Here is a 21,634-nt window from a genome sequence, read left to right on the forward strand (position 1 = left end):
ATTTTGAGTATTACTTTGCTATTGTATGAAATGAGTGCAATTGTGAGGTAGTTTGAACATTCTTTGGCATTGCCTTTCTTTGGGATTGGAAAGTTACTAAATGGTTATGATAAAAGCTTTAAGCTTCTCTGGGAGTGCTTGTATTTTTTCCACCTGACACATGAATATTATTAGTTTTATGTTGGTTTGTCTTTATACCTATCACCCCCGCAATGGTCATCCTTTTCCCAAGTTTCTTCAGACAGTATTTTAGCCAGGGTCGAAGGAATTTGCTGAGTTTTCAAAATCTGATTCAGGTCCTATGTTAGCGTGTCCTTATGCTTGACTTGCTTCCTGCGGTTTATTTTTATGTCTCACCTTGGGGAGGCATGTTCAAAGGTTTTTGGAGTTGTTATCACATCTCTTAGGTTTCCTAGATCAGACTCAATGGGAAGGAGAGATGAGTTTCTAGGAGTGTGTCTGACCTGTTTATCTTAAGTTCTATCTATCTATCTGTCTGTCTATTTCCCATATATTTATCCATTCACATCTGTAATCCCTATAAGGTTTCTGGATTGGAGACAGACCTTTTAATATTCAGAGAGCTTCTTACCTCTGTTTCCTCATTGCCTCATGTAGATGGGAAGAAGTGGCACAGAAGAGGAATTTTGAGATTAGGAATTTTAGCGCTTATGTAGGATATTTGGCAGATTTCCCTGGTGGATCAGCTGTTAAAGAACCCGCTTGGCAAAGCAGGAGATGCAAGAGACCATGGGTTTGATCCCTGAGTTGGGAAGATCCTCTGGAGAAGGAAATGGCAACCACTCAAGTGTTCTTACCTGGAAAACTCCATGGACAGAGGAGCCTGGTGGGCTATAGCCCATGGGGTCATAAAGAGTTGGACACGACAGTGTGCACACATGCATGTGTATGCACACACACACAGTATTTGGCACATTTACCTCTCCTCCGTAGAGAGAGAGAAGGAGAAGGGAAAAAGAGGGAGTAGTGCTTTGTGTGTGTGCTCACTCAGTCATGTCCGACTCTTTGTAACCCCATGGACTGTAGCCTGCCAGGCTCCTCTTTCCTTGGAATTCTCCAGGCAAGAATACTGGAGTGGGTTGCCGTTCCCTTCTCTGCTGCTGCTGCTAAGTTGCTTCAGTCATGTCCGACTCTGTGCGACCCCAGAGACGGCCTCCTACCAGGCTCCCCCATCCCTGGGATTCCCCAGGCAAGAACACTGGAGTGGGTTGCCATTTCCTTTGCCAATACATGAAAGTGAAAAGTGAAAGTGAAGTCGCTTAGTCGTGTCTGACTCTTAGTGACCCCATGGACTGCAGCCCACCAGGCTTCTCCGTCCATGGGATTTTTCAGGCAAGAGTACTGGAGTGGGGTGCCATCACCTTCCCCACATTCCCTTCTCTAGAGGTGCTTTATAAATGTAAGTGCATCCATTCTGGAAAGAGGAGAAGTGGGGGTCCCTAAGTCTGTTACTCTTTGGAATGTAAGTAAATGGCTTACATTTACTTACAAGTCATCTCAGCAGAAGTGACTCTGAATCTCTCCTGGTTCTTTAACTTCCATGGCTTGTTTGCTGTTTGAACATCCTTTAACTCAGGTGCCAGAGTGAGTTGCTCAGAAAGCCCTGACAGTGCAAAAATGTGAAAATATTAATGGAGGATTGTTTCTTGACACTTGTATTAACTTTGTGTAAGAGAAAGATCAAGGGATAAACTGACTAGGGCTGTATACCAGTGTCTTTCCATCAAGCTGTTTTGTGAGAGTCATTTTTGTTGTTGGTTTTTTAGTTTTTTGGTTTGTTTGTTGGATAGGGTGGACCAGGACGATCAATATAAACTCATTTCATCTGGGTAGTTTTGTTAAGCCTTTGGGCATGATATTTACTTAGTAGAGATTCAGCTGTTTCACTAAGATATAACGGGTATTATTTTCTGTGCAGGGGAATAGTATATGCTACTTGCCAAAAGCTTGATGAGTACTGTTGTATTTTTTACTGGATAGAGAGAAATGAATGCTTGATGGAGATGTTTTTGACATAGGAGTAATTATTCAGTATAATGTGACTTGTGTTTTATTTTCCATATGTTGTGCCATTACTGCAAGTTTATACGCTTGATATAATATTTGATAGTGCTTTATCTTATGGTACTTATAACATGTTACGTGTCTGCTCCATCTCCTATATAGACTGTAATCAGTGCCATGTTCTTATAATTCTCACCATTGTAAACATTACCTTAACTAATTTTACTGAGCACTTACTGTGTACCAGTTGTGCTAAGTACTTTGCCTGTATCATTCATCCAATCTTCACAGCAATCTATGATCATCATATACATTTTTGTTGTTGTCCAGTTGCTAAGTTGTGTCTGACTTTTTGTGACCCCATGAATTGTAGCATATGAGTCTTCCCTGTCCTTCGCTATCTCCCTGAGTTTGCTCAAACTCACGTCCATTGAGTCAGTGATGCCATCCAACCATCTCATCTTCTGTTGCCCCCTTTTCCTCTTGCCTTCAGTCTTTCCCATCATCAGGGTGTTTTTCCAATGAGTCATCTCTTTGCATCAGTTGGGCATGGTATTGGAGCTTCAGCTTTACAACAAGCCCTTCCAATGAATATTCAGAGTTGATTTCCTTTAGGATTGACTGGTTTGATATCCTTGCTGTCCAAGGGACTCTCAAGAGTCTTCTCAAGCACCCCACTTTGAAAGCATCAATTAATTCTTTGGCACTCATCCTTATTTATGCTCCAATTCTCACATCCATACATGACTACTGGAAAAATCATAGCTTTGACTACACAGACCTTTATTGGCAAAATGGTATCTCTGCTTTTTAATACATTGTCTAGATTTGTATAAGCTATTCTTCCAAGGAGCAGGTGTCTTTTAATTTCATGGCTGCAGTTACCATCTGCGGTCATTTTGGAGCCCAAGAAAATGAAATCTGTCACAGCTTCCACATTTTCTCCATCTATTTGCCATGATGTGATAGGACCAGATGCCATGATCTGTTTTTTGAATGTTGAGTTTTAAGCTTTTTCACTCTTTCATCTTCATCAAGATGCTCTTTAGTTCCTCTTTGCTTTCTACCATTAAAATGGTATCATCTGCATATCTGAGGTTGTTGATATTTCTCCTGGTAGTCTTGATTCCAGCTTGTGATTCATCCAGCCAAGCATTTCTCATAATGTACTCTGCATATAAGTTAAATAAGCAGGGTGACAATATACAGCCTTGATGTACTCTTTTCTCAGTTTTGAGCCAGTCTGTTGTTCCACGTCCAGTTCTAACTGTTGCTTCTTGTCCTGACTACAGGTTTCTCAGGAGGCAGATAATGTAGGCTGGTATTTCCATCTCATTAAGAAAATTCCACAGTTTGTTGTGATCCACACAGTCAAAGGCTTTAGCATAGTCAGTGAAACAGGAGTAGATGTTTTTCTGGAATTCTCTTGCTTTTTTTATGATCCAGTGGATGTTGAGAATTTGATGTCTGGTTTCTCTGCTTTTCCAAGTCCAGCTTGTACCTTTGGAAGTTCTCAGTTCACATACTGCTGAAGCCTAGCTTGAAAGATTTTGAGCATAATCTTGATGGCATGTGAAATGAGTGCAATTGTGTGGTGGTTTGAACATTCTTTGGCATTGTGTTTCTTTGGGATTGGAATGAAAACTGGCCTTTTCCAGTCCCGTGGCCACTACTGAGTTTTACAAATTTGCTGGCATATTGAGTACAGCATTTTAACAACATCATCTTCTAGGATTTGAAATAGCTCAGCTGGAATTCCACCACCAACATTAGTTTTGTTCATAGTAATGCTTCCTAAGACCCACTTGACTTCACTTTCCAGGATGTCTGGCTCTAAGTGAGTGACCATACCATCATGGGTATTTGGATCATTAAGAACTGTTTTGTACAGTTCTTCTGTGTATTCTTGCCACCTTTCCTTAATCTCTTCTACTTCTGTTAGGTCCTTGCCATTTTTTTTCCTTTATTGTGCCCATCTTTGCATGAAATGCTCCCTTGGTGTCTCCAGTTTTCTTAAAGAGATCATCATACACATTTTTACAAATGAATAAGCTGAACTCAGTGACTTATTAATGTAACTTGCTGAAGGTCATACTGATTAGAGTGCATCTGCTTTCTTAACCACGTCTCTGTGTTATCTCTCATAAATAATACAATATAGCCACCTAGAGGATAAATATAAAATAAATAAATATATCAGTTAATTTAATAAGCCATACCAGTGGATACTGAATTGATTATACTTGAGTAAAATGTCTTAAAGGTTATTATAGTTGTAATTTTTGTCTTCCTTTTGTTACTATTATGTTTTTATATTCCTGAAAACAGTTAACTATTCATTACTTTTAAAAAATTATAAAATGTTTTAAAATAATTTCACACTATTGTGTACATTGAGGCCTTGTAGTGGAGTTAATTTTTGCTGACAACACACAGATTAATTTCCAGTACTCTTCTGATGACATTGTAAGGAGTTCCATATTTTTGTGCACTTAACTCAACTCTGCTCTTGATGCCTGACTGACTTCTGTTTGTTCATTCAGCATTTATTGAGTACCTAATGTATGCTTGGCTAGGCACTGAGGTATATGTTCAACAATGAATGAATGTGAGATTAATTTGTGAGATTAATTAATATTACTGTGAGATTAATAGGATATAAAACCTCTGTTATAAGACCACATGGCTGATAGGAGGTGGTTAATAGCAATTTATTAATTGATGGTATTATACTGGACAATAATAGCTACACAAGGGTGGCATAGAAAAATATAAGTGAAATCTGAAGTATTGAGACCACTTGCCTATCACAAATGTCTTTATTCCACTTTCTGACATGAAATATGAAATTTATACATGTGTACCTAGTAAACACATTAATTACTTCATTTATTCACTATATATGTATTGGACTGCTGATTTATAATGCTATGTGTGAGTTAGAAAGAGAACAAAAATGTTCTGTTTTTAAATAGCTCATAACATATCAGAACAAAAATTAAATCATTCATTCAGTATTTACTAGGCATCTGTTATATGCCAGTTACTCTTTTTGACACTGATGATATAATTGTGAAAATAGACCTTATATTCCTCTGGGAGAAACTAGGAAAAAGCAAAGAAATAGACAAGATAATCACAAAATGTGAAGATAACAATGAAGAAAACAGAATGATATAATAGACTGGGGACTTACTTTAGATTTCCTAAAGGAAATCAACCCTGAATATTCATTGGGCATAATGTAATACTCTTGCCTGGAAAATCCCATGGATGGAGGAGCCTGGTAGGCTGCAGCCCATGGGGTCGCTAAGAGTCTGCACGACCTAGCAGCTTCACTTTCACTTTTCACTTTCATGCATTGGAGAGGGAAATGGCAACCCACTCCAGTGTTCTTGCCTGGAGAATCCCAGGGACGGGGGAGCTGGGTAGGCTGCTATCTATGGGGTCACTAAGAGTCGGACATGACTGAAGTGACTTAGCAGCAGCAGCGGCAATGATGGTGAAGCTGAAGTCCAGTACTATTTGGACTTCACCTGATGGGGAGATACAGCTCACTGGAAAAGACCTTGATGCTGGGAAAAACTGAAGGCAAAAGGAGAAGGGGATAGCAGTGGATGAGATAGTTAGATAGCATTGCTGACTCAATGGACATGAATATGAGCAAACTCCAGGAGATAATGGAAGACATTATGGAGACTGGCGTGCTACAGTCCATGGAGTTACAAAGGGTTGGACATGACTTAGCGACTGAAGAGCAGAAACAACCATACTTGAGATGCAACTGTCATGAAGGGTTCTCTGGGGAGCTTATATTTGGTCTGAGATCTGAAGGAAAGTGGTGTACTCTGGGAAAAAAGCCTGCCATAACACATCCTAAATTTCATGGTGTAAATATTTCCACTGTGGGTGTTTTCAGCCTACCAAGGGTTTGAAATCTAGATTGCAAAACTTTAAGAAATTTAAGAATTGACTTTTGAAAGCTGATCCAACTCAGCTGCCACACATCACTGGGAGCAATATGAAGGGAAATCCAGGCAGTGAGAAAGCCCTGAGAAGGGGGAGGAATTGGCTTATTCAAGGTCCTAAATGGAAACCAATGTGGCTGAAGTGTAGTGGCAGAAAAAGTAAGGCAGTGCTGTGAAATAATGTGAAAGAGATGTGTAAGAATCAGATGATGTATGGCCCTTTTTTAGAGTGATATAAAATCACCGAACACTTTTAAGGCAGATGTTATTATCAGACTCTAAAAAGATATGTTGACTGTATATGTAGACTAAACAGAAGCTAGAGCTTAAACAGGAGACTGATTAGAAAGCTATTTTTTCAGTTCAAGCAGAAGATGATGTTGGCTTAGATTGAGTTATTGTTCAAGACACATCTACTCTTTGTCCCCCACCATGGGTTGGAATAGTTTTCCCTGCACCACTGACTTTGATACTGGCCATATGCTTGCTTTGGCCAGTAGAGGGTAACAAGGTATAACACAGGAAATAGTTTTAAATGTTTTGTGGCTTAACTTGTCTGTTTTACTCCTTGGTCTGCCGTGAGAAGACCATGCCCCAGGTAGCTGTCCCCGACTCCAGAGTGACCCGTGTAGAGAGGGGAGAAGCAGAGATACTCTGGCCAAGTCAAAGAAACATGAGTGAGAATCTTCCAAACTTGTAATCCACTGAGTTTTGGTTTGGTTTGGTATGTAGCATTATTGTTGAGGTGTTAGTGAAATTGGAGGGGAATTGGCAACTTTGATGTATATTTTACTCATAGGTTACATCAAGGCTGTATATTGTCACCCTGCTTATTTAACTTATATGCAGAGTACATCATGAGAAACGCTGGACTAGAAGAAACACAAGCTGGAATCAAGATTGCCGGGAGAAATATCAATAACCTCAGATATGCAGATGACACCACCCTTATGGCAGAAAGTGAAGAGGAACTAAAAAGTCTCTTGATGAAAGTGAAAGAGGAGAGTGAAAAAGTTGGCTTAAAGCTCAACATTCAGAAAACGAAGATCATGGCATCCAGTCCCAGCACTTCATGGGAAATAGATGGGGAAACAGTGGAAACAGTGTCAGACTTTATTTTTTGGGGCTCCAAAATCACTGCAGATGGTGATTGCAGCCATGAAATTAAAAGACGCTTACTCCTTGGAAGGAAAGTTATGACCAACCTAGATGGCATATTCAAAAGCAAAGACATTACTTTGCCGACTAAGGTCCGTCTAGTCAAGGCTATGGTTTTTCCAGTAGTCATGTTTGGATGTGAGAGTTGGACTGTGAAGGAAGCTGAGTGCCGAAGAATTGATGCTTTTGAACTGTGGTATTGGAGAAGACTCTTGAGAGTCCCTTGGACTGCAAGGAGATCCAACCAGTCCATTCTGAAGGAGATCAGCCCTGGGATTTCTTTGGAAGGAATGATGCTAAAGCTGAAGCTCCAGTACTTTGGCTACCTCATGCGAAGAGTTGACTCATACGAAAAAACTCTGATGCTGGGAGGGATTGGGGGCAGGTGGAGAAGGGGACAACAGAGGATGAGATGGCTGGATGGCATCACGGACTCGATGGACGTGAATCTGAGTGAACTCTGGGAGTTGGTGATGGGCAGGGAGGCCTGGCATGCTGCAATTCATGGGGTCGCAAAGAGTCAGACACGACTCAGCGACTGAACTGAACTGAATGAATTTCTGGTTTGAGTGGGTGACTATGTGATGATGTCATTTACTGACACAGGAAAGACAAGAAAAAACAGTGTTTGGAAGAGAAAATCAAGATCTCTATTAAATGTATTATATTTGAAATACTTATTAGCATGCAACTTCATATGTAAGACAGTGGTATATATGAGTCTGAAATTTTAAGGACAGGTATGGCCTGGAGGATGGAGAGGGCAATGGCACCCCACTGCAGTCCTCTTGCCTGGAAAATCTCACGGACAGAGGAGCCTGGTAGGCTGCAGTCCATGGGGTCGCTAAGATTCGGGCATGACTGAGCGACTTCACTTTCACTTTTCACTTTCATGCATTGGAGAAGGAAATGGCAAGCCACTCCAGTGTTCTTGCCTGGAGAATCCCAGGGATGGTGGAGCCTGATGGCCTGCCATCTATGGGATCGCACAGAGTCGGACACGACTGAAGTGACTTAGCAGCAGCAGCATGGCTTGGAGGATAAAGATTTAGAGTCACTGGTGAGTGGATGTATTTACTTGAGGAAGTGGGTGAAATCTCCTAACAATCAAGTGAAGTTAACCCAAGGACTACCCTGGTGGTCCAGTGGTTAGGATTTTACCTTCCAATGTAGAGGATGTGGGTTCAATCCCTGGCTGGGGAGCTAAGATCACACATACCTCATGGCACAAAACCCAAAAAATATAAAATGGAAGAAATATTCCAACAAATTCAGTAAAGACTTTAAAAATGGCCCACATTTAAAAAAAAGTTAACCCATACAAAAGGGCTTATGATTGAGGTCTGTGGCACTGCAGTTTTTAGAGGTCTGATAGGAGGGGAGTCAGCAAAGGAAGCTGAAAATCAGCAGCCGGGTTTTCATAGGACGAAGACCAGGAAAACCTGTTGTCACAGAATCCCTTCACAAAAGCCACCATTGTCACCAGGTACTGCTGATGTGTCCAGTGTGTGTGCTTGTGTGGAAGTTGTATCCTTGATCAGAGTGGTGACTGTGTAAGCTGGATTGCCAGTGGACAGAAGAGTAAATGGGATGAGGAAGTACGCATAGGATGTATAGACAATCAATTTAAACATTTTTCTATAAAGCAGAGAGGAATTGAACAGAAGTGAGAAGTTTTGTTTTGAAGTGTTAGCTGTAATGGTGACTGCATTAAGTGGTAATCATAGTACAACCTTTTATGTTACCTTGGTCAGTTCTTTTACCCTCCCTACTTGCTATTTATTCAAATATCTGCGACTCTCCTGGAGACCCTTCTTAAACTTCTCTCCCCTTCTCTCAGTAAAAGACCTCAGTTCCTACTTTGTAGAGAAAATAAAGGTCTTGAATGGTGAACTCACTGGAAATGTATTAATAGCCACCTAAAACCTTATCTCGGAGAAGGCAATGGCAACCCACTCCAGTACACTTGCCTGGAAAATCCCATGGACAGAGGAGCCTGGAAGGTTGCAGTCCATGGGGTCACTGAGGGTCAGACACGACTGAGCAACTTCACTTTCACTTTTCAGAGAAGGAAATGGCAACCCACTCCAGTGTTCTTGCCTGGAGAATCCCAGGGATGGGGAGTCTGATGGGCTGCCATCTATGGGATTGCACAAAGTCGGACATGACTGAAGTGACTTAGCAGCATCAGCAAAACCTTATCTACCTTCTTCTTTGAGAAGAAAATGCCTATTTTCTCCAAATCTTGGCTAAATTCTATCCCATTCCTTCTCTTCTCTGCCAGAAACCTGCCTCATCTATTACATATTATTTGCTTTCTTCTATATCTTCACCTTCTCCTTTTGTATATTAAGTGTCTTAAAATATAATGACACCCAAACATTGTTTCTGAAATGTATGTCCTTATAGTGAACGTTTTGTCTCCTTCTCTTTGAACCACACATCATTAAAAGAGAATCTTCTTTTGTTACCTCCAATAACTTTATTTCTTCAAAGCAGTGAAATCTTGCTTCTATTTCCATATTTTCATTCAGTTGTCTATCCATAACCTCCCAATTCCAAAAGCTAAAGGATGCATTTTATTCCTTGTCTTAAATTTATGAGATAATGGAAATAAATTTTTATAGCATTGCACTTGGGGTTACTCAGTTATTTGTGTAACTTTCATTTAATCAATTTAATTTCCTAGAATATAACCTCCATAATCACCAGCTTATGGTTTGCATCCCTGAAGCCAAGCAGACTACTTATCACATTATAGGCATTTGGTAAATATTTGTTGAATGAATGAATAAATGGATTACAGATTAAAATACAATCCCTGTCCTCAAGAGACCATGAAAGAGTTCACTATTTAGTGAGGAATTGGCATTTTATATAACACACATGTGCTGGAATTTCCAACAGTAAAAAATCGTATGACATCCACCCAGCCCACACACTAGAATGTGAAATGTCAGTAAATTGCAATCTGTCATTCTTGACTAATGAGTCTGTCTATAAATTTATAACTAAGTTTTAAATTTTATTCTAATTACTTCATATCAAATTGAGTAGAATTTAAATTGTAGGTCTTGAAAAATGAGAAAGTATTTTATAATCACTCAATATAAGTCTAAAATCTCATTTTTTGAATGAAAAGGATCTGGATTTGCCCTTGTGAAGCATTTTCATAGTATCATTAAGTCTCTATAAAGAAGAGAACTTAGCACTCTTCCAGCCCAACTATTTTCATGATATAAAATCCCCTATATAATGTTCTATGCAAAGTTCCTGTCCAATCTCTACAGGAGATGCCTGTGGTGGGGAACACACCTCTTTTATGGTAACTAATTTCAGAATTATTAATATTCTAAATTCTGGAAAGCTAGTTTCTAGTAACTTACATTGGTCCAGTTTAACTATTTAAGATTGGCTGCTTTTAGCAACCTGGATTAGAGTGCCTGCTTTGTTTGTTTAATTTTTTGGTTTTTGTTTTGTGGAAGGGGGGAAACTTTATAACTGTCAGGGGAGAAATGGGAATTAGTTAAAGGAGGAATGTATATAGTATGTATCATATTTGAAAAAAAAAATGGAAATAAATTAATCAATGTCCCTGGCAAACATAAACTTGTAATATTCAAAATTCTATGTAACTGAATAAGAGGTATTGAACATTTTATTTATTGATCTGTATAACTTATCTCACTTTGGCTAGGGGCATGGTCACAGATTTTGCAGACTAATAAGAGGGAGGTGGGCCAAGTACACAAGAAATATTGCAAATTGTTTCAACATTAAGATAGACCAGATAGTGTCCCCTGAGTCTTGAAATGTGAATGACTAGCAAAATCCCATGGACAGAGGAGCCTCGTGGGCAGATTACAGAGTTGGACATGACTGTATATTTATCTGAGCACACATTCACACACAGCAAAATGGTATTCCTTATTCACCACATTTCTATAGAGTGTCTGAGAATCAAGAATAGAAAAAAAAAAAAACCACACAAATAGAAGAATAAAGAGGTAATTAGGGGAGACCCAGGCAGTTTATGCATATCTCTAGTGGCCTTGAGCTTTAATTTCTAAAAATTTTTTATTGGACTTTATATGAGTAAGCTCAGAGAAAATACTAAGGGCTTCCCAGATGGCACTAGCGATAAAGAGTCCACCTGCCAATGCAGGAGATGTAAGAGATATGGGTTTGATCCTTGGGTCGGGAAGATCCCCTGGGGACATGACAACCCACTCCAGTATTCTTGTCTGGAGAATCCCTGGAGAGAGGAGCCTGATGGGCTACAGTCCATAGGGTCGCACAGAGTTGGACATGACTGAAGTGACTTAGCATGCATGCATGCAGAGAAAATACTATGGCATATGCAATATGGGAAGCATATTGGATTTGAGTTTATGTGCTTGTTTTTAGGAGCTATATGATGTGTTTAGGGGTGAAATGTCACACTATTTGTAACTTACTTTCAAATTGTCCAGCAAAAAATAGTGTATACACACAAATTTACATAACTGTGTGTATACACATATATTAGTGAGGCTACAAATTATTTGATTTAAACAACTAAGTTAAGAATCTTTATTTATCAGATGAGTACAGAACAACGAGAGGATATTCATTTTCAGACAAGTATGGAACATTATTGACGCTGACTACACATTGGTCAAAGAGGCAATACATTTCAAAGAATTTAGAATTATGTAAATCATGTTCTCTGATTACAGCGAAATTAAATTTTAAAATAATAGCTATCATAATTTAAAATCCAATTATTTGGAAATCAAAGCTTATTTATGGCAAGGATGGAGGCTGGATTGGAGGGTATTATGATTGGGAATAGGAATCCAAGTGAGAAAGCTATTAGTGTCCCAGAGAAGAGATGGTCAAAGTCTATGTTGAGGCAATATGAGTGGAAACAGTAGGAGGGATTTGATGATTGATTGTCCTAGGAAGCTGAGGGAGAGTAGACAGTAGAGGTGACTTCTGGGTTTTTGGATGGATGGTGGTGTCATCAATCGTGAGAGGATCATGTCAATTGGAATGTCTTTGGGACATGCATATAGACATGGTAAGTTATTGAAATTTGGCACTTGAGAGTGATCTGAGCAGGATACTGAGATTTTGTGAGGCATCCACGTTTCCATGATAAATAGAGCTTGGGAGTGACCATACCCTTTATGTAAAAGGTTAGAAGGCAGCCAAAGAAAGAGCTGTAGGGCTTACACAACAGCTGTTTGTGGTCAAAGAAGAATGAGCCCCTGAGTGAAGTAGTAACAAGTGAATTGAATGGATGATTGATTTCAGGTGAATGCATGATTGATTTCAGGTGAACTCTGAGGAAAGCAGGGTAAACAGTGTTGAGGACTAGAGGCCTTTGGTTGTAAGTTCTAATGCCTTATATTTCATTTGTTTGCTTTCATTACAGAAACCCCAGATATTCACCACTTTACAAGCATTTTCTTTTCCTAGTCTCCCTGTCTCTTGCTAATTGTTTTACAGAAGTGATTTAAAGTTTGTTTCAGAGTTGAGAAATTCAGAGTTTCAGAGTTCAGAAGTTCTAGAGTTGAGAGACTAGATTTTACATAGAGGGAATAGTTATGAACTCAAAGAAGTTACGGTCTTCGCCAGTGGCTCAGCAGTAATAAATTTGCCTGCAAAGCAGGAGCCTCAGAAGAGGTGGGTTTGATCCCTGGGTTGGAAAGATCCCCTGGAAGAGGGCATGGAAACCCACTCCAGTATTCTTGCCTGGAGAATTCCATGGACAAAGGAGCCTGGCAGGCTACAGTCCACAGGGCTACAAAAAGCTGGACACTACTGAAGCAATTCTGCACAGCAGAAATGTTATAATTTGCCCTAAGTCATACAGTAAGTCTTGTTCCTCATATAAAGGTTTCGATGTAGGATTTTCATATGCTTTAGTTGTCTTTTTAGAAATCTCCTTTAGCGCTTGTCGTGAAAGAGCAAATTATTCAAGATGGCGGTGGTAAGGCTCTCTTGCCCCGTGGGCTTGCGCTGTCGCCCCGTGTGTTGTAAATTCATGGTTATGTAACAGCTGAGATCACTTATAGCACTGCGCATGTGCATCATGATGGTGTACCCACTTGGGCACAGGCCTTTTTTGTTCTGTTAACATATATAAGCTCCACCTGAAAAGCCTGCGTTATGAGGCTGAGGCTGCGTTATGGCTGTGTTCTCTGGGTCAGCTGTGAGAGAATACTGCATGTCTGCTGCTTCAGCTCGGAGAAGGCAATGGCACCCTACTCCAGTACTCTTGCCTGGAAAATCCCATGGATGGAGGAGCCTGGTGGGCTGCAGTCCATGGGGTCGCAAAGAGTCGGACACGACTGAGCGACTTCACTTTCACTTTTCACTTTCATGCATTGGAGAAGGAAATGGCAACCCATTTCAGTGTTCTTGCCTGGAGAATCCCAGGGATGGCGGAGCCTGGTGGGCTGCCATCTTTGGGGTAGCACAGAGTTGGAAACGACTGAAGCCACTTAGCAGCAGCAGCAGCAGCAGCTCCTACAGCTACCACACCAGTGAGTAGAGAGTAAACATGTCTGCAGTTTCTAAGGCGCCTTGAATTTTCTTCCAGCGTCCCCACCTCTCGCCTTGCCTACCCTGGGTGAAATGAATGGTGAGATACAGCTACTGGCATAGCTGACTGTGAATAGCGAGATAACTCTATACTTTTTTTAGGCAGTATAATTGTACTTATTTTCTATTTGGGATGCAGAACTAACGTGATTTAGTTTAATGGTACTATAGAGGCTTTCATTTTAGTGATTAAATGGATAATTCCCAAAGTTTTTAATCTTTTTTTTTTTTTTCCACAAAATAGGTGTATCTTTTGCTTTATTACTTATTGTAGCACAGGCTTAGTTCCCTTAGTGTCATTGTACAATTCACTCTCTAGATCTATGGGTTGCACATCTCATGACCTTTCCTTTCTTTCACTTTTCTGCAGTGATTTTCATGTTAGTCATGCTGTCCACTGAGAATGGCAGTGTTTTATTAACACTATATCCTACATCTCACCTCTCTATGAGTTCAGTTCAGTCACTCAGTCGTGTCCGACTCTTTGCAACCCCATGAATCGCAGCACGCCAGGCCTCCCTGTCCATCACCAACTCCTGGAGTTCACTCAGACTCATGTCCATTGAGTCAGTGATGCCATCCAGCCATCTCATCCTCTGTCATCCCCTTCTCCTCCTGCCCCCAATCCCTCCCAGCATCAGTCTTTTCCAATGAGTCAACTCTTCGCATGAGGTGGCCAAAGTACTGGAGTTTCAGCTTTAGCATCATTCCTTCCAAAGAAATCCCAGGGCTGATCTCCTTCAGAATGGACTGGTTGGATCTCCTTGCAGTTCAACGGACTCTCAAGAGTCTTCAACACTACAGTTCAAAAGCATCACTTCTTTGGCACTCAGCCTTCTTCACAGTCCAACTCTCACATCCATACATGACCACTGGAAAAACCATAGCCTTGACTAGACGGACCTTAGTCGGCAAAGTAATCTATGAGTTAGTATGGCAATTTACACTCAGTAGATATTCCTTAAATAAGTACAATAAAAACATACACATTGGATACCATGGATAGAATGCAGGCTCTAGGAATTGCCTGCTTGGGTTTGAATATTGTCTCTGCCTACTGCTAGCTGTGTAACCTCAGGAAAGTTCATCTCTATTTCTCTGCTTCAGTTTCCTCATCTGTAAAAATGGAGATAATAATATAGCTAACTTATGGGGTGGTTGTGACAATAAAAAATGATAATCCATATACAGCAATTAGCATGCTCGATGTATGGCAAATATTTTTAAATGTTCTGTTTTTAAGACTCAAACTTTTAATTTTTTCTTTTTCACCTTAATATATTTCTCAACTTACCATATATCTTTATATGAAGTGTATCTTTTGAGCTCTATGTCATCCTCCAATATAAGCATGGCAGAGATTATCGTTTTCCCATTAGTAGGCACCTAATTAATAATTGTTATAATAACACATAATTACTAATATTAGGATAATTTCTGTTAATAATCAATAATTAAGCACCCTCATGAAATCTGCTGGGGTGGTAGGGCAGAGTGAAGAAGGGTGAACTTACAGGCAAGGATAATGGGTTTGATCCCTGGTTAAGCACTTTTAAAACTTAGATTTTGGGTAAACTGCTTTCCTGATGTGTAAAAGAGAATAATCACAAAAATTCACCAAAAGTCCAATTTTCAGGTTTAAGTGTGAGATAATCCACAGGAGTGCTAGCCAACACCCCTAATATATTATGAATAGTAAGTATTAGCATTCTGTTTTCCATTTGTCTAAATTTTTATGGTCTTTGTTATATATTTTAAATCTAAATTATATAATGCTGTCTAGTGTGCTCTTTTCGGAGAAGGCAATGGCACCCCACTCCAGTACTCTTGCCTGGAAAATCCCATGGACAGAGGAGCCTGGTAGGCTGCAGTCCATGGGGTCACACAGAGTCAGACATGACTGAGTGACTTCACTTTCACTTTTTCCTTTCATGCATTGGAGAAGGAAATGGCAACCCACTCCAGTATTCTTGCCTGGAGAATCCCAGGGATGGGGGACCCTGGTGGGCTGCCGTCTATGGGGTCGCACAGAGTTGGACACGACTGAAGTGACTTAGCAGCAGCAGCAGCAGTGTGCTCTTTTATTCATTAGCATTGACATACCAACTAATTTGTAAATATCTCTGAAACAGGGTTGCACTGTTTCAAACTATGTTAGTCCCATATGTTAGGACTATGTTAGTCCCATTATCTGAATAAAATAGAAAAAAATAGGTATTTAAAAATATTTATCTTAAGTTTCTTTTTAGACTCTAAGAACTTGATTTTTTTTTTTTTTAATGAAGAACCTTTGCTTTTGTGGATTTAAGTCTTTCTAGCAAATGGAGGAGAGGAGTTTCTGGAGCTCTCAGTGTTTCTATTACATTAACTAATGATTGCTAAATTATTTTGAAATAGCAGGCTCTCCTATAAAAGCCAAGCCTTATGAAGATAAGGATGACAATAATACTGATATGTATAAAGGAGACTGTATTCTCAGTTTGTGCTGTATTCTTGCTGACATTTCTCTACAAAGGGAGTGATCTCCTCTCTGATATACGCAGTTCATTTACTCTATACTTGCAGTCCTAAATTTTAGTAATTGCAAAACAACTGAGGAGCATGGGGTGAAAAAAGACACTCAAATGTGTTTTTAGGCTATCTTTTTATTAGTAATTTTTTTGAAAAATATTGTACCTGTTATTAAAAAATCTGTGATTTGCAATTTAATTCAAAACATGCAGTTAGACCTTGAAAACTAATAGTCTACAATTAAAACTTTTTTTTTCTTTCAAATTCAAGAACAAGTTAAACTGGATAAAATAGTGACTAATATTGAATCAGTGAGTAAAAAAATGGAGAAAGAAAAACAATTGCACCATGGGAAGACCAGGTAAGGAAGGTGTAGTTGGCTAACCTATAGACAACGTGCACTTTTCTTCTCCTTTGCTAGTATTTCTTGACCAATTGTCATGGTTTCTCAAGTCTTTTAACACCCCATACCCGAGGCTAATTTATCCTTCTGCTCCAGTACCTCAAAGAACATCAATTATCAAAATTCTAGTTTTCAGTTCAATTAACTTTTGAACTGAACTGGAGAATCTCTGAATAGTTGAGCAAACCATCTGGGTTTTACAGTGCATAAGCTCAAATCCAGTTTGTGGCTTTCTTGAGAAAAATGCCATATTTTATGGTAATATTACATAAGTTTGGAATTTTAATAATTAATCTGCAGCAATTATGAAGCAGAGTTAAGATAATTTTTCCTTTTTAATATAATAATTTAAAATTAGTGTGTTTTCTAACAGAAGATGAGGCTAATCCTACAGAGCATACTTTGAAGGCAGGGATTTTGAGCATTGATTCTGCTGTCCTAAGGTGTCTGGAGATGGGTCAGTTACTTTTCTGAATTATTCCACTAAATAGCAGCTTCACCTTTGGGATAATGTTACAATTGTGTGCAGAAGTTTTGGCCCTGAAGCTACAGATAGAAACTCTAAAGGTTCTTCAGCACATTTTGTAAGAACATTTATACTTGTAGAATGTAAATGCTCTTCTGTTAAGATGTATATTTCAGTGGCTTGTTTTACATTAATTCATTATATAAAATGATCAGATATGTGGGGTATTAGGTAATAGAAGTTTAAAAAAATGTTGCTATGGCTGTAAGGAATGTCTTGGCTCTTCTAAAACTTACCTGCAAGGTGTGCTTAGCACTACAAGTTTCTTGCTCAGCAGTAAAAGGTAATACTATGGGAATTTGGAAGAGTGAAATATATGTACAGCTTTAATAATGAGGGTTTGGTTTTACCCATGGTAAGAGAAGATATGAATTACAAAAGAAAATAAATGATTTATATAGGAAATTTACCAGTTTAAAAACTTTTGCCTTTACTCGAGTTAACCCAAGTCCGTGTTACCTGATAAAAGAGTAGTTAATATGGCAATTTAACCAAAGAGTTGAGAATTTCAGGTAAACTTTGAAACTAGAAAAGCTAAATGGAACTAATTTGAAAAGCTACCATTTTTAGTAAATTAGATGCAGCTGTGATCCAAGGAAGAGGAATAATAATTTAGGGATACTTGGAGCACTCATTAACAATAAATCTGATCATTTAATATCTTTCAGATGTCTTTCTCAAGAGAGTTGAGTATTTCCTTAAGAATTGTTTCTTCTGAAATTGGTAAAGATAAAGGTCTCTTGACATTCCAACATTCCATGTTTAATGAAAACATGACCTGCTTAGTGAGGAAGGTCAACGCCTTTTGAAATTAAAAGTACTTCAGTGACAGCTTGGGACACACAGACCCTGAATCAATCCACCGGAGGCTGCCTTGTCTTTATTTATAGCTGACTAATGGTGATAATGTGTTTCCTACCCGCTGAAGCTAGCTTCATTCACAAATGTTAGAAGTAACTGAGCCATGAGGCTATAAAGGACAGAAAAGAAAACAGAATCAGTCAGGAAATCAGGTAGGAGATTGTTAACAATGCAGAGAAGGCGCTAGGACTAGCTAGTATGAATTGTCTAACCCTTTGTAAGACTCTGGAAAAGTTTCTGCTCCAAACAGAGTTCTGTGACAGGAGTAGTATGTGAATTACTTCTAATTCCCCAGAAGATGCCTTAGAAAACACTAACTTTTAAGGATGAGCCATAATATTTTTAGGTGGACCGTAAAAATATTGACCCAGCAAAAGAAATTCTGTATAAAATACATGAAGAAAGATGATAGAATCTTATAAATGTCTATTCCCCCCCCCCCCCAACAAAAATTTCTCTGTGTTTAACTTGCAAAGGAAAACAAAATTGAATACTTCGGCATATTCAAATTTAGGTTTAAGGAAGTGAAGTTCTTCAATGTACCTTTGAATCCTAACTTCAAAGATTAATTATACATTAAATACTCTTATGACAACAATGATAAATGTGAATGCCTTCTAAATATTAATTTTCCATCAAGGAAATTTATTATGCATTTATCTATTAGAGCTAATTTTTACTTGATAATATTTGATACATTTGAAGGTATGACAACTGCATTTCTGTAAATGTGTTCTATGGTTTTAGGCAAATGAGCCTCAACTTCTTCCCCTAGTTTTGTGATCAGTGGGAATTTCTTATGTGTTACATGACTATTTGTATTTAGGTTATTCTAATTAATAACAGAATGAGGATATTATAAAATAATGATAGACTCCCTCATGTCATTTCACATTTGTGTTAAACAACTCTGGCATTTCATCTTAATGTTTATAAAATATTTTGCTTAGTGGATGAATTTTAGTCTGCTTCTATCAGAATCTTTCATTAATAGAGAATCATTGAAAAATGCAATTAATAGTTCTAATTTGGAGATTTATGTAAAAATATTTAGCCAGGGTCTAGTTTTAAGGAAGCAAATCAAACTACAACTATGTACCTTGGCCCCATTCTTGGTAGCATATAAATAAAATTCTAGAATTTCAAATGGAGTTTGGCAAAGCTGCATACTCAAACCTCTCATAGTTTCCACTGACAATATAATTTTGGCATATAAGGGATATCTCAGTTCTTTGGCCAACTGCATAATCGTGAGCCACACGAGTGACAACTAGACTAATGGATCCTATAAATCACTCATTGATTTACTAATTTATTGAGCACCTCCTCTATGCCAACTATAAAACTCAAAATAGGACAGTCACAGACTTTCCTTTTAGACCATACTTTTTTGATGGGCAGAATGTTTTAAAATCCTAAAATTTTGTGTAACATTTCTAAAATTTTTGAACTAGCAATTCCGGTTCAAAATTGAATTGGAGTTTGAACAATCCACCTGTTCAAATTGGATTCAAATTGGTCTAGAATTTCTAGGCCAAAATAATGATGTGCATCTTTGTATATTTACAAGGAAATATATTAATTGTATTTTGTCAAATATAAGAAATAAGCTAAAAAGTTCATGTACATTTATGTACACCTAAACATAAGTGTGGAGTATATTACACATTAATCGTGACAAATGGAGTTGGTGATAGATAGTAATAAGGTGTTTACTTAGTTCCCTAAATCCAACTGCCTTGATTCAAATCTTGACTCCACCCATTTCTAACTGGAGTAATCTGAACTATAGCCTATCTAACCCCTTATCTTTTAGTTTCTTCCTTTATAGAATGGGTATAATAATAGTAAATACCCAGAGGCTTGTTTTGAGTATTAAATGTAAGACAAATAAAAAGTTAGAATAGTGCTCAACTCATAAGAAGAATTTAAAACTTTGCAATTATTACTCACACTACTAGGGTAGTAAATTAGGGGTAATTTTTGTTTTCTTACTTTTACTTATTTCCATTTTCCAAAGTTTCTGCATGGTACTCATCTTTTGATTCAGCTGACTTGGTCGAAGCTCTCCAAGTCATAATAGGAAAACATGCTACTTAAAATCTTTGCAAAATGGAAGAAATAGATGTGATGTGTGTTGTTTTCTAATTTTTGTTAGAGTTTTTCTTTTAGAAAGCAAAAGTTACATATTATCCTTATTCAGAGGCAGCAAAATTTGGCATTTGTCTTTATTCAATAGTGAATGTTTATAGAGGGCCTGCTGTGTGCTCCTTACTCTGCAGTGAGGGCACCAAGGATAGCATTGTCAGAGTCTCTGTTCATAGGAGAGTAGTGGTCTTCTGTCTGGTTAGCATCTAATCTTGCAGCATTATTCTAGAGTTTGTGTTACAAAATAAGGGTTAGTCAGTCACTCAAAGCTTTCACTTCATGCTTTGGAAACAGAAAGCTGGACTCCTTTTCTGCCTTCCCCGTCTTCAACCTTGACCTGCATTTACGACCCATGACCTCCTCTTCCATGGGGCAGCTGAAAGAGCATGGTGAGTCTCACTGCCTAAGTGCAGTAGCAACATGGTGATTCTTCATTGTTTAGTATTCATTTAAAAAGCAGACTCACACAGCTAGTATTGAACAGTCATTTCCTTTATATTTCATTTCAAATAATGTATCAGAAGATAGAGATTTCAGAAACAACTAGTACTAACTAATGTTCAGCTCCTTTATTTGAACTTTAGAGATTGGATTTTTTTAATGTGTGTAAATATTGAAGGTTTTAGAAAATTATAAGGATATATTCTTAGAATTTTAAATGTTTCTCTATAGTTGAGTTATTGTTGTTTACCAAAATATGTATTAATATTTCTTAAAAAGAAAATATAGATGAACCTCTAAAAGTCCCTTAAGTCTGACTGAACAACTGTTTGGAATATGGTCAGCTATGTGATGACTTGGGGGCTATTGATTCAAAGAAAGCTATTTTGTAGTTTTCCCTCTTTTTAATTTGTTTCTCATGTCTTGAGCTTCAGGCTGTCATTAAGAGAAAACTTTTCCTGTAGAGTGGGGCTTTGATTGATGTTGGAATAAGTCTTTTGAAATTTGCAGAATAAACTCTTTCTTGGGTTCTCAAGGTGCTCTTGTTTAAAATTTGCTTTATCCAACAATAATTTTATAGCCTTTATTTGTTTGAATTACTTTAGAAAGAATTTAAGCATTAACTGGAGGTTCATCAAATGCATTTGTTAACCCAACTAATGTTTACCCAAACTATTAGTATTTGTGAATATAATATCAGAATCTTTAACACATAATAGGCCTATTTAAAATTTTTGGTTGTATTTGTCCATAGCTTAAATTCTTTTAAGGCTCAATCAGATAATTTGAAGCCTCAGAGTAGCAGAATAATGTGTAGGTCTCAGCTGAGTCTAGAATTGAGTATGTATGTGAAGAGGTAAATGCTGTCAAAAATTCCTCTTATGGTATAGGATCCAGTGGGTGAAATAGTTTTAATAGATAATGATCTTGAAATTTGATAACCCTTGAAAGCTTCGACATAGTGGAAGTTCTATGAATTGTGTGACATTTAGGGTTTATTCA

General features: G+C 38.2%; 1 protein-coding gene across 1 annotated transcript in view; it reads left to right on the forward strand.

The window, feature by feature from the left end:
- Positions 1–21,634, forward strand: part of IQCM (IQ motif containing M) — a 420,783-nt gene that overhangs the window by 57,824 nt on the left and 341,325 nt on the right. Inside the window, 1 exon segment of the mRNA XM_052655057.1 lies at positions 16,524–16,614. Within this exon segment, the coding sequence (XP_052511017.1) occupies positions 16,524–16,614 (91 nt within the window).

Source organism: Budorcas taxicolor, chromosome 17 (genome assembly GCF_023091745.1).
Source record: "Budorcas taxicolor isolate Tak-1 chromosome 17, Takin1.1, whole genome shotgun sequence".
NCBI lineage: Eukaryota > Metazoa > Chordata > Mammalia > Artiodactyla > Bovidae > Budorcas > Budorcas taxicolor.